This window comes from Tachysurus fulvidraco, chromosome 9 (genome assembly GCF_022655615.1).
Source record: "Tachysurus fulvidraco isolate hzauxx_2018 chromosome 9, HZAU_PFXX_2.0, whole genome shotgun sequence".
In the NCBI taxonomy this organism is placed as follows: domain Eukaryota; kingdom Metazoa; phylum Chordata; class Actinopteri; order Siluriformes; family Bagridae; genus Tachysurus; species Tachysurus fulvidraco.
Genome location: NC_062526.1, coordinates 20,674,352 through 20,688,285, shown reverse-complemented (window position 1 = coordinate 20,688,285; position 13,934 = coordinate 20,674,352). Strand labels below are relative to the sequence as shown.

General features: G+C 40.7%; 1 protein-coding gene across 3 annotated transcripts in view; it reads right to left on the bottom strand.

Annotated features, from left to right (window-relative positions):
- Positions 1-1,184: 1,184 nt before the first annotated feature.
- The window catches only part of ift172 (intraflagellar transport 172), a 23,579-nt gene continuing 10,829 nt past the window's right edge, over positions 1,185-13,934 (bottom strand). Inside the window, exons 25-49 of one of the 3 annotated variants that reach the window (XM_047818804.1) lie at positions 13,916-13,934; positions 13,180-13,269; positions 12,953-13,050; positions 12,498-12,633; positions 12,289-12,405; positions 11,010-11,152; positions 10,639-10,732; positions 10,485-10,549; positions 9,705-9,885; positions 8,940-9,049; positions 8,081-8,210; positions 7,372-7,470; positions 7,160-7,269; positions 6,831-6,894; positions 6,501-6,587; positions 6,235-6,351; positions 5,552-5,662; positions 5,043-5,162; positions 4,559-4,654; positions 4,249-4,308; positions 3,699-3,797; positions 3,410-3,563; positions 2,517-2,608; positions 2,291-2,387; positions 1,185-1,660 (exon numbers count right to left, since the gene is read on the bottom strand). The exon at positions 13,916-13,934 is cut by the window's right edge and continues 126 nt beyond it. In XM_047818804.1, the coding sequence (XP_047674760.1) occupies positions 2,298-2,387; positions 2,517-2,608; positions 3,410-3,563; positions 3,699-3,797; positions 4,249-4,308; positions 4,559-4,654; positions 5,043-5,162; positions 5,552-5,662; positions 6,235-6,351; positions 6,501-6,587; positions 6,831-6,894; positions 7,160-7,269; positions 7,372-7,470; positions 8,081-8,210; positions 8,940-9,049; positions 9,705-9,885; positions 10,485-10,549; positions 10,639-10,732; positions 11,010-11,152; positions 12,289-12,405; positions 12,498-12,633; positions 12,953-13,050; positions 13,180-13,269; positions 13,916-13,934 (2,482 nt within the window). In that variant the 3' untranslated portion in view covers positions 1,185-1,660; positions 2,291-2,297. The remainder of the gene's footprint in view (positions 1,661-2,290; positions 2,388-2,516; positions 2,609-3,409; positions 3,564-3,698; positions 3,798-4,248; positions 4,309-4,558; positions 4,655-5,042; positions 5,163-5,551; positions 5,663-6,234; positions 6,352-6,500; positions 6,588-6,830; positions 6,895-7,159; positions 7,270-7,371; positions 7,471-8,080; positions 8,211-8,939; positions 9,050-9,704; positions 9,886-10,484; positions 10,550-10,638; positions 10,733-11,009; positions 11,153-12,288; positions 12,406-12,497; positions 12,634-12,952; positions 13,051-13,179; positions 13,270-13,915) is intronic. The other 2 variants (XM_027147602.2, XM_027147603.2) reach the window with 2 other exon arrangements.

Sequence of the window (13,934 nt, the reverse complement as noted above, 5' to 3'; positions counted from 1 at the left end):
GTGTGAGTGAATGAGAGTGTGTGTGTGCCCTGCGATGGGTTGGCACTTCGTCCAGGGTGTATCCTGCCTCGATGCCCGATGACGCCTGAGATAGGCACAGGCTCCCCGTGACCCGAGAAGTTCGGATAAGCGGTAGAGAATGAATGAATATTACTATAGACCTATAAATCACTGAAAGGTCTCACACTACAGTACCAGAGTGAAACTTTAAGTCTTTTATGCTGCACAAACAGTACGAGTTCTTTCTCGGTACCCAGAAGAGCAGAGGACAGTTTACTTTGCTCAAAGAGTACAGCCTCTTTATTGGTACACAGAAGAGCAGAGGACAGTTTACTTTGCTCAAACAATACAGGCTCTTTATGGGTACCCAGAAGAGCAGAGGACAGTTTACTTTGCTCAAACAGTACGGGCTCTTTATGGGTACCCAGAAGAGCAGAGGACAGTTTACTTTGCTCAAACAGTACGAGTTCTTTCTCGGTACCCAGAAGAGCAGAGGACAGTTTACTTTGCTCAAAGAGTACAGCCTCTTTATTGGTACACAGAAGAGCAGAGGACAGTTTACTTTGCTCAAACAATACAGGCTCTTTATGGGTACCCAGAAGAGCAGAGGACAGTTTACTTTGCTCAAACAGTACGGGCTCTTTATCGGTACCCAGAAGAGCAGAGGACAGTTTACTTTGCTCAAACAGTACGGGCTCTTTATCGGTACCCAGAAGAGCAGAGGACAGTTTACTTTGCTCAAACAGTGCTTCAACATTTTGAGTCTGGTTCGTCTGGTTTTAGTTTTATATCAGATTTACTGCAAATCTGCTTTGTGTGCTGTATAAATACAATTACATTCTCCCAAGAGAATCAATAGGAATTATTAAAGACATCTTCATGAGCCACTATTTAACACATATACAGTATGTCCAGAAATCTTTTCCTGTCTGAATAATTCTACAGACAACTTATTTTAAAGTGTATAGCTTTGTATTAAAGTCTTGTCAGATCGCGATACATGCTGTTAGCTCTACATCATTTTACCATAGCTGACGTCATAAAACTTTACCTTGTTTGTGTTTTACTCAGTTCACAAATAGTCACTTTTTTTTCTTCGTAATTTCTTTTCTTTATTAATTAAAATTAGATCACTCCTTCCACAGGCCTCAAATAACAAGAAGTGAAATACACAACAACGTATATATCAAAAGATAGTATTTTATTACATTTGTGTCTTTCTTAATGCCACTTAAATAGGAACACGTGTACCCATGTTCATTCATGTAGTCAGCCGGTCATGTGTATAAATTCATGCAGATACAGATTAAGTGCTTCAGTTAATATTCGCATCAGACATCAGAATACGGGGATGTGGTCTAGTGACTTGGTGTAGCGGTTGTTAGAGCACTCCCCTTTCGAGCTGACAGGACATATAAAGTAACTCAAATATCCACTCTATACAAACACGAGGAGCATCTCAGCTTTTTTCAGCACATGTTGAACTTTGTTGCAAATGGGTTACAGCAGCATGAGAGCGCATCAGGTTCTAGTACTGGAATCTGAATCCCTCTGAATTCCTTTTTCTGCTCTTCACAACTGTAACAAGAGGTGATTTGAGTAACCGCACACTGGACGTCGCACAATTCTTTAGAGCAGCTCCTCCAACCCTGAAAAGTCACTATGGTCATATTTTTGATGCAATCAATATCTGAAACTCATGCATGATTTTATGAAGCTGACAAATAATAATAATTATATAATTATTACATACAGCAAATATATGGCTTATAATATATATTATGTCTTTGTGTATTTATAGGGTATTATCAGTCATGTGTACAGACCTACACTTAAACAATTCTCAATAAAATTCTGATTTCTAAAATAACTTATGGTTCAAAAAACAAAACAAAAAAGAAAGGAAGTTACAGTTACAGAATCTTCTGTAAGATTCAAGAGGTTTATTGTCATGTGCACAGTGAAAGCACAATGGTTTGGACCATACGATGATCTAGGGGTTTGGACAGCTGGCTATTTTCAAATGACAGTCGAAGACCTACTAATTCGTGAAATACTTCAACTAGCACTTTCTTCCCTGTTTGTTGTATATGTATTTAAAAAAAACAAAAAAAAAAACACTTTGAACAGTGATTTAGGTTCATGGTATTCAAATGACAGAGACTTGACAGCGTCTGCCAAATGATGCAAATGTACATGTAAATACAATAAATTTCTTACTTTGCATGTTTCCCTTACAAAAAGAATAAAAATAAGAACTAAAAATAAAAAAAGATTAAGAAGCACAAACCTTTCCCTTAATGAAAGGTGAATCCAGCAGATGGAAGACCACCACACCAGCGCGATATAAAGTTCAGGACGTCCTGGCACTCGGGACTGTGAGTGGTCTATGGGACGAAATGCAAAAAATGTTTAACTAAGAGCTTTACACGTTCGATCAATTATATAACCTTTATATTTGTGAATATAAATTATTTATATATATTTCTTTTATTTATGGGAATAAATTATTTTACCTTGGTAGCCATAAGGAATTTATTCCAGTCGTCCTTGTTAGCTGCCATCCCTGGTCTTTTGAACTCAATTTTGTCACGGAGAACTGGGTAACCTGTGGACCATCGAAATGATGAGATTTGACTAGAAAGAATTAAAATACCTCTAACAGCAGCACACATGTACAGGTCCACATGCATGTCCTAAAATACTGAATAGCACATGCAGTAAACTCTGATGTTTCAAGGGTTGTGTGTTCTGAGATGCTTTTTTGCAAGTCGTGGCCTAATGGTTAGAGAGTCTGACCCCTAATCCTAAGGTTGTGGGTTCGAGTCTCAGGCCAGCAGGGACAGGTGCCCTTGAGCAAGGCACCGAACCCCCCAACTGCTCCCCGAGCGCCGCAGCTTAAATGGCTGCCCACTGCTCCGGGTGTGTGTTCACAGTGTGTGTGTGTTCACTGCTGTGTGCACTTTGGATGGGTCAAATGCAGAGAACAAATTCTGAGTCTGGGTGACTTCACTTTCACTTTCACTTTCATCACAGACTGCTGTGTGTTGCAGATCAGCAGCTTCTAAAATATTTAAAACAGACAACTGGGACTAACAATCGTGTGCTGAATTCATGTTTTCTCCCTACAAGATGTTGGACATGAATGTAGATAACTGTGTGATGTGTGTAGGTGTTCTTAATAAAATAAAAACTTAATAAAAATAGAACATTTTCTTGACAAACTGAATATGATGAAAGTGACTAGACAGCGGATGAGAGAGAGAGAGCGAGAGAGAGAGAGCGAGAGAGAGACAGAGATAGAGTGACAGACAGACTGAGAGAAAGGTAGAGAGAAAGAAAGAGACAGAGCTAGACAGACAGAGAGTAATACAGAGAGAGAATAAAGAGAGAATAAATTTGAGCCCACCTGTAATTACACAGGGAAACGAGCGGATGCCGGTTTTAGTGGCGAGCAGCGAGGCCTCGTACGTGCCTCTCTCATCTTTGGGTAGAACCGGATCTAACCGCTGCTCCATCGAAACAGTCAGAAGCCAGTCCCTGATCTCTTCCCTCTTCTCCACCTGACACACACACACACACACACACACATACATATACAAAGTTACCACCCACTTACACGGCATGGCTGTGTGTACGAAGGCTCCTGAGATACAGTAAGATTCAGGTCTGTGTTCAAATGAGGGGGAAATCCTTACCGTGACATGGAGCTTTGATGGAAGAGAGACCTCAAAGGGAATGTCTGTGTCCTGAAAGTCTGAGTGGTCTAAAGCATCCAGCGTTCCTTCTTCAATACTCTAGAAAACAAGCTGTTCTGTTCAAGTGGATCTCACATTCATAACCTTCTGGACTAAAAAAATAATCATATAATGCTATCGTCACATAGAGCAAAGCACAGGCACACATCACTGTAATTCTATACACGTTAGAAGGGTCATCGCTTTTTACTAAAGGGGCGTAGAAGCCGTTCCCAATTCAATGTCAATGTCTTCAAATGCAGGTCACGTGACGACGCTAGATTTATTTAATATTTTTTCAATGTTTAAAACTAATTCACACATCATAGCAATACCCGGTGAACGAAGTGTCTAGCGTTCCACACTCGAATATGTAAATCATCCAGGTTCTTGAAGAGCATTTCTTCTTGGTCTTTCATTTGTGAACACACTACTCACACTATTGGATGCTACAGTCTGACCTGGGTTAAAAGTTTTGAAAAATAAATACGTATATAAATCTCTGACTTACATCTGCCAAATCCAGGAAGTGGTTGAGGAAAATGAAAGCCATGTTCTCAGAGCCAACAGACTGTAGAAAGTGACACATTGGAACAGATGAGACTCTCAAATATATATATGTAGGCAAGGCAAGGCAAGGCAAGTTTATTTGTATAGCACATTTCATACACAGAGGTCATTCAAAGTGCTTTACATAGAAATTAGAAAACAGTTTATATACATGTACATGAACTTGTACATGTATTTCACGTGTACAAGTTCACATGTATGTTTTCAGACTTTCTGTCTCGTATTCACTGCAGGACTTCTGATGAACTCACCTTTGTTGCCCAGCCGGCCTCATAAAAAGCCTTGTCTGCTGGGATAAGCTCTGTGTGCCGCAGCAGTGAGATGGATAATTTGGCCGCCACAGTACTCTGAATTCGAACAAAGAAAAAGATGTGACAGGGTTATGAGACAGCATTGACCTCTAACTCAGACAGACAGACAGATAGAAACAGACAGAGACAATCAGAGACAGAAAGACAAAGAGACCTAAACCTATTAACTCTCTTGCACTATTTACTCCACTGTCCCAGGACATGCTGTTTAATTACATTTATAAAGTATGTATTATAAAGGCCTTGCTCAAGGGGCCAACTTGGTGAACCTGGGATTCGATCTCACAACCTTCTGATTGGTATTCCGATGCCTTAACCGCTAATCTACCACATCCTTTACTATTACATAATTCTATAGTAATACAATTGTAACACTTCATTTCAAATAGTAAACGTATGTACTGAGTGGATGGTAAACACGCACCAGCTGCTCGATGCCTTGCGCTGCTGAGCGGGTTGCGTAATAGTGAGCGACCACAAGCATCTGCTCGAAGACTTCATGGGCTGGAGAGTTGGCTTCTGAAGACTTGGTCACGTTCTCACACTTAAATAAACGATAAAACAAGCAAGAAAATACATTTTCGGAAGACAAAAGAACCACGAGGTGCACATTTTCCTTGTTTTGACTTAGCATCTCATTATCAAAAGACATTATTGCCACTTAGTACCTTCTTATTAGAATGTAATAACTTGTTATAACTCCGTATTGTGAATTACTAACTAATTATTTCAAGATATTATCTGCTTCCATTGACTTACTTTCTCTGAGTGGAAACATGATGATGTTATTCCTACTTATTGACTTTCTGAAGCATAAACATTGTACAATTTAGTATCTCCTAGTGGCCAGCATTTAGCGCAGGAATCACTCTTCAACTCCCATTCTGTCATATTTACTAACAAGTTCATCTAAAGTCGCCCCATGTAACTCACCAGTAAGTGTAAAACATCTCTGAGGTTAGCCCACATCCGATAAGCTTTGGCGTCATTCCTGTCCTGGAGGTTCATCAGCTCTAAGAACATGCGCTTGTAGATGTTAAAGTTCTGCAATAACAGAGCAGGCAGACGTTTGAGAAACAATTCGAGTGTAATGACCTGTGTACAGCTCATAACAATAACTAGAGAGTGATTGAAGCTTTGATAAATACAGTATAAACGATTAAAAATTCAAGCATGAGCACTGTTATACTGAACATCTGGCTGTGGGTAATCACGGCTGTACAACGGCATGGGTGCGAGTGCGACACTGCTTCTACACAACAGCTCTGTAAACAAGAAACTTAATACTGAAAATATTATTTTGCCCCGTCAAAGGAAATATCTCTCAAAGAAGCCATATTTAGAGAAAGCATTTCGCCATGTCGCTATGGCAACACCCAGGGTTAGTAAGTGAAGTGACAGTACTGTATGTAGTGAGACGAGACAGACGAGTGGAGCGATACACACTCTAAATATCGGTGTTTGTGAACGCCAGCTGATTAGCGGATCAGAACTCTCTGTTGTACAGGTGAAAGTTAACTATCTATGTGCTACACACTCCAAGATGTTCACACAAAGCCTTTGGCTTATTAGCATTATTACTAACACCTTGTGGCGTCATCACAGCCTGAGCGTACCTCTGGACTGGCTGGCATGCCGTGCTGTACGTACAGGTCAAGCACTTTCTCTGCCTTGCCTTCTTTGATCAGGTGGGTGGCGTAGAGAGCACAGTATTTATGCAGGACCTTAAAATTCTGTTAGGACAAGCAAAGTGTAAAAGACACAGAGAGAGAGAGAGGTGAACATAAAGCTTTTGACCAACAATATCCATAACACGCAGAGGATCATTACATCAGTTGATTCACTGGGAGATGATGACGGTATTCGCCCAGCTTTATCGTACCTGTTTAGAAGCGATATCGATGCACTTCTCCCACTGGCCTCTCTCTGCATACACGTCTAACGCAGCCATGACGTCTACTCCGACCAGCTAGTGACAGAAAAGAGCTCAGAATGAACGACACCTTTAACTATCTTCGGTGTTAAGTTAGTAGTCTTGGCTCAATTTGACTCACATACTATAGAAATCTTTACAGAGTGACAAGTAATACAACTCCATGCACCTATTAAAAACTAATTCATTTTTTTCATTTAAGAATACATTCACAGAAGGACAGAGTTTGTGGTGGTCGTGGTGCTTGTATCTGTTCATCTGTTCGTTGTGCTTACTTACCAAGTCCACCTTGCCTTTGTTTTTCAGGTGTTCTTTGTAACACTGGTCAACATATCCCTCCAGCCTAAAGACACAGTTAAATACAGTCTCAATCCACATTAACTTCAGAAAAAATGACTTCGTCAGATTCCGTCCTATTAGCTGGGCCAATATCTGATTTGACATTTAGAGCTGAATTCATTCCTCCGCGCGTTGGCTAAGTAGCAGATCTTCAAGCCACAACATAAACACTGAGAAGTGATTATTCTCTGCTATGGGGTGTGACCCTGACACTTGCTGCCTATGTGCCGCATTGTGCTGTCAAGGAAACGAATGTACCCAGGTCTCACCTTGCGTCCAACTCTTTGGCTATCCTCTTGGCTTTGTTCCACTCTTCCGCCTCCATGAACACATCTACGGCTTCCTTAATGAGGTCCAAGTTGAGGTACAGTTCAGCAGCCTGGGTGAAAAGAAGCCCATTTTGTTTTGTAATTATACCTCTGGTGTGTGTGTGTGTGTGTGTGTGTGTGTGTGGGTGTGTGTGTGTATGTGACCTACATACCGGAGTGTACTTTCTTTGCTGCACCAAACGTGGCCCAACAGTCTGAACAACACCCACAGCCTTCTCGCGTGTTAAAAACTTGATGGCCAATTCTGCTGCCTAAAAGAGATCAATAGAAGAAAACAGAGAAATGTTCACGTGCGCAGAACAAGCGGTTATCTGTACGATGGATATAAAAAGTCTAATAAGGCAGGTTAATGAAAGCGAAATAAATCATTTCACAGCTGCTTCCAACCTACTAATGTAAAATTAAGAGTAAAGTGGAAAATCAACCGAAAACATTTCAGCGGGAAATAAAAGTTTGACACAAAGAGAGGGAAAATATTCCCATCGAGTCATGCTGACAGACTCCTACCTAAAAAGACTGAGGAGTGCAATCAAATCAAACACTGCTTTAACAAGGTGTGTGCAAACTTATGCAACTAAGTTGTTATTATTACACTATAAGTCTGTGTGTTCTTGCTAGCATCGTGGGACGACTTCTTCTAGAGTGAAGAATTAAATGAAGCCATTTCTCTTTAAAATCTGAGCTTTTATGTACGCTTTGCTTACTGCTCAATAAAAAGACATGGCCCAGTTAACGGTGTGTCTATGAAGCGATCTACCCCGGCGTATCGGGTGATTATTCTGATAAAAGCTTAAAGCAGAATGAAGAAGAAGAATACAAGAAGACACTGTAGTGATGATCAGATGTACAAAGGCACGTTACCTTCATCCAACACGTGATGAGAAGGGACACGTTGGACGGATCGTTCACCTTCAAGTAACAGTCCACTGCCCGAGCATATTCACCGCTCTGCTCCCACTCCCGAGCCTGCTCGATAACACCCTCTACACCCCTAAACACACACACACACACACAAACACAGACAGATACATTTACAGAACGTATCTGCAGCAGAAAACAAACTTTATTTTCTATCTATCACATAATCACATATCATATAGAAGGGGATGTCGCCCTAAGGTTGTGGGTTCGAGTCTCGGGCCAGCAATACCACGACTGAGGTGCCCTTGAGCAAGGCACCGAACCCCCCCAACTGCTCCCCGGGCACCACAGCATAAATAGCTGCCCACTGCTCCGGGTGTGTGTTCATGGTGTGTGTGTGTTCACTGCTGTGTGTGTGCATTTTGGATGGGTTAAATGCAGAGAACAAATTCTGGAGTATGGGTCACCATATTTAGCTGTATGTCACATCACTTAAACTTCACTTAAACTATATAGAATCTGCTGATCCAGATCACATCAATCACTAGAAATCTTCTTGCTCTGGATTTAAACCTTATAAACATGATGTGAATGTGGAAAGGGGCATTAATGCGACAAAAGATTAAAAAGAACGGGAACTGTTTAGAACGGGATAGAATCCGCTCTGGTTTCTGCATCGCTACACAATACTGAATATGTGAGCTTATTGCATACAAATATTGATCTTCCGTACAGAATAGACTGCTGTTTATTCTGCAACATCAGCTTAAAAATCTAAGTTTAACAAATGCACCTCGAGTGCTTAAAAAAAAAAGTAAACGTGAAGAAAACATTTTTATTTATTTATTTGTTTTAATACCTGCTGCCACTTTTTGCGATCTCTTTTTCGTACTCCTCTTGCAGAACGCTCAGCTTATTGGGTATGTACTCCTTACAGATGCGCATAGCGTCGCTCCACATCTCGGCTTCCTGAAATGAAGACACACACAAAAAAGATAGATAGATAGATAGATAGATAGATAGATAGATAGATAGATAGATAGATAGATAGATAGATAGATAGATAGATAGATAGATAGATAGATAGATAGATAGATAGATAGATAGATAGATAGATAGATAGATAGATAGATAGATAGATAGATAGATAGATAGATAGATAGATAATTTTAAAAAAAAGCGGTCTTCAGTTTAGAATAGTAACCAGAGCAGGAAGTTTTGCTTTATAAGCAACACAGTAAGATCTTCGATATGTGTCTGTGTAGCAGGTTCTGAGCTCAAACGTGTGAAGAGGCTGTGGAGCTTTATTTAAAACAGAAAAACACTGTATATCTCATTAGAGTTAATACAGCAGAGTCAGCCTGCCTTCCTGCAGGTTTTTGGACAGTTGGATGAAACCAGAGAACCCAGTAGTAACCAGTAACAATGCATCCCTACTTATTTGATATGGGTATTTTTATGTATTTTCTGAAGAATACTAAGCAACCTTTTTTTTTTTTTTTTTTTTTAAGAAACACAGGGTCACTACTGTAAAAGCACAGAGGGTTAATCCGAGTCGTCTTCAGTGTCTGAAGCTTCCCTTCATAAATACCAAAATTCATGGGGTATTAAGGACGAGATTTACTCTGTAATATTTGATGGCGAGCTCAGGCTTCTGTGCACGGAGTAGAAGTGCTTCTGCTTTCTGGAAGTCTTTTTCCTCGAGGCAGCACTTGGCCTGGTCCACAAACACGTCCGCCACGCTGTCCGGGTCGTGAGCCTCAGCCACGCGCTGCGCCGCGCCCCAGTCTTGTATATGTAGGTACCTGCATACATCATGTTTATTAATAGCTAAACATTCACGTTTTCTAAATAGTACACAAGCCAAATGTCTGTAATTGATGGCCTCAGACTCCTTTTTATACAGAGGTTTTTGTCTTCACCAGCTCTGAATAATAATAGTCTGATAAAAGTCTGATTTCATGACATCAAAACAGTATGTCACTCTTCTTCTGAATTGTCAAACTTTAAATGGAAAAGGTTCTGGTTTCACTTATTGATTTCCTCTAACACATCTTTTGGTATTAAATCTTGTATTCAGTCCAATTTCATTTATTTGTATTGTGCTTTTAACGATAGACTGAGGTGACGGTGGTGAGGAAAAACTCCCTGAACCTCGAGAGCAACCAGACTCAGAAGTGAACCTCGTCCTCATTTAGGTGACACCGGACAGTAAATAATGTCAATGTAATGTCAATTGTGTGACCAAGAGCTCCTGAGGAACTAACAGCTCAGCATCATTTCTGACTTTATTACAGACTTAACACTAATTCCTCCCTGCCGAAGTCGCCAAATGTTCACCGCTGAAGACTCGAGCACAAAGCTGACCCACACGAGATGACTGAAGCCTGGAAAGGTAACTTACATCAGCACGGCCTCTTTCGGCCTTCCTGCTTTGATGAACTCCGTCTCAGCTTCACTGAATTTACCCTTGAAAAGGAAACTACTATTAATCCAGGTTTTATATGAATATGACTGAAAGAAAGAAAAAAAAAGTAGAAAAGGAAACGCTACGGTACCTCGTCTTCCAGAAACATGGCGTTCTTCAGGTGGATTTCTGGGATCTTCTGTTTCAGGGATAATCGCGCCAGCTCAAAGGCGAAGTCAAATGAACTGGGAGAAAAGATTTACAGGTTGTGAAATGAACATTATGATGTTAGAATAAATGTCCTGTCTGAAACTGTTCCAGAGAATGTTAAAGGTTTTAGATGCATGAACTGCTGTTGTACAGCTGGGACGATACAACTTGTCACTAAAGCTCATCTTGTCTTACCTTGTAATAAAGATTACATGGTACACATTAGTGCCCAGGTTCTGGTGTCCGTACGCAGATGAGTAATGGCTAAGCGTTTTCTAACGTGATTTAGAGAGATGTACGGCGGCTCCTTACCGGTTTTCAGCCGCGAAATCGATGGCGTCCTCCAGCAAGCTGAACTTGTTGAGAAGTTTTACAGCTGTCTCTCCTCCCAGATTCTTGGCCCACATGTACACCACTTGCTTGTGGGCGCTGGCTGTCCCATGGCTCTTTGACACCTGAAGTACGCACGGAAATATGAACCCGAAATGATGCGATCGTTATTCCTCGTTTTGTAGACGATACCGACACACGCACATCCCCCAGAGTGAGAAATACACCAGTAACTCGGGGTACAGAGCTGGATGATACAGGATTTATCAGGTCATCAAGGGTAACATGAACTATCCTATTTCATGGATGTTCCCTACCAATAAATGTAAAAATAAACAAACAAACAAATAAATAAACAAATAATAGTAATATAATAATAGTTTTAAAAAAAACATAGCCTGTAGTTTATTAATAAATCAAAAAGCTGCAATGGTTGGCAAATATCGGTGCTATGAGAGGAATAAAAACATACTACACAAATTAACACTAACTGATCCTTCACAGTCCCACTGTTTTGTTTTGTACTGGCAGGTCAGTGTTCACATGGATTACTTTCCAGATAGAATTCAGGGTTTGGCGATGACGAGGTGACGGCTTCGTCACTGATATGTCCAATAAATAAATAAATAAATAAACAAACAAACAAACAAACCCTGCTCGAAGTATAACAGTGTGTGCATGAGGAAAACCAGACTAGGCCTAAATACTCTCTGCAGTCTCCATCTTCTCTCCTGGACATTCCAGGTTTGTAAAGGACACTGATTAGGATAATGAGACTTGCTGACACTATTGTGACTTTCCTATTGTGTCAGTCCTTCATCAAAGTCAAACTTTGTGCATTGGTTCAGGAAGATGATCTTAAGAAAACACCATAAAATAAAAAAATAAAAAAAGAATTATGGACTTCCCAGTATTCCTACAGCCTACACCGACTGACAGGAATATATAATTACATTTACATTTACGGCATTTAGCAGACACCCTCCAGAGTGACTTACACTGAGCAACTGAGGGTTAAGGGCCTTTCTCAGGGGCCCAGCAGTGGCAGCTTGGTGGACTTGGGGTTCAAACCCATGACTTTCCGATCAGTAGCCCAACTCCTTAACCAATGAGCTACCACATTTCTACATATCAGTGACAGCTTGAGACTAAAGTCTGGCTTTAGCATTATTGTGGATCTCTCTCTGATTAATTAAACAAAAGTTTGTGAGTTTAGTTTTACACCCCTTGTATGATACAATAGACCAATAAAAGCACACACCCTGTACGCTTCCTCCCACATCTCGTTTGTTCCGTACATGTTGACTGCTGCTTTCCAATCCTGGCCTTGAATGTAGTGATACTCCGCCTCCTGGAATCTTTCCTCAACCTCCAGCTCCTGAAAAGCAGGACCACGTTTGGAAAGAAGCTAGGACATGTACCAACATTTGATATTTCGCTTCTAAAAGATTCTTCGATGAGCCGTCTTACTTTGGCTAAGTGAATGTGAGTCTCCTGGAGCAGGTCTTTGTGGTGTTTGGCGACCAGACGGATCATGTCGTCATAGAGCTTTTTCATTTTGTACATGGTGATGGCCATATCAGGCTCGCCAACAGTACAAAACAGCCTGATGAAGAGAAGAACATAATGGAAGAAACACAAACGTAATGAACAAAAAAAACTTGAAGCGATCACGGCCCTACGGCTTTAATCGCACTATGGCTGAAGTTTTCTCCTCGTAACTGCAGTAGAATGCTGTTGTAGATCATGTTTTTGTTTTTGTGACGATGTCAGTGTAATGAGCTATTGCTAGAATTACACTATATTGTACCTTTGCTTTAATACTAAATATCGTCACTCTTGTCCGTTCGGATTAGACCACTGGAGTTAGTTGTATAATATTCAGGTCTCTGATGTTAACCACACTCTATTTATATCCGATGTACCTTTCAGCTTCCTTAAACTTCCCCTCCTTCTCCAGCTCGACGGCTCGACTGATGTAGAGCGCGGACACTTCGCTCGGAGTCATGCACTTCACAGCAAGCTGGAGTTTAAAAAAAAAAACAGGCAGAAAGAGAAAAGCTTTTACGTTTAATACACGATAGTGCAATTTCTATATATTCCCCACGTGTGTGAAAAGGTTCGATTCTCTCAGTCTAACTCAGGCTCTTGCCTTGTGTGCCTGCTCCCATCTGCCTGCTTCAGCGTACATGTCGATGGCGTCTTTGATGTGGCCTCCTTTCACGAACAGACGCTCGGCTACCTGCAAGAACAACGGAACAGCTGTTACTATATCGGAATCTAGTCCGTTCTGGATATGAGTGATGGGACATATATATGAAGTGCACCCTCCTTCGGTTTTGTTTTATCTGTCTGGGTCTGATTGAAAACCGTGATGTTCTTGACAGTGTCTATAAACAAACTTGACCTCAGGTGACAACCATAAGTAGTACATAGTTATGGCTATCATTAAGGGTTTTTTTACTTCATTCGTTTTCTGTGATCCGATAGCTATCCGATGGTAAAAAGACCAGGTGTAAATGCCCTCCGAAACTTTTTCGAGACGGATATAAATCCGATCGTTCAAACCACTTCAGGAGGAGGTCTGGGATGCATTTCAGATGAAACTGGACAGGTGTAAATGAATGTGGTTGTTCAAGCCACATACGTCAGCGCTATACTCCTCCCAAACGAAAGTACGTCACTCGCAGGTGACTCGCGAGTCGTGCATTGCGCCAGAAATGGAAATGAGGTAAAATATATATGAACCAGTTTTATCCTAGATAAAAAAAATGATTAGTAGTGATTTTCAGTGATAAATCAGTGTCTAATAAAGCGGTGGAGTATGAATAAAGCTCTATACTAAAAAAAAAAAAAAAAGCAGGTTACATCCATCAACGCTTTTCTACCTCATATTCCTGTAAAGAC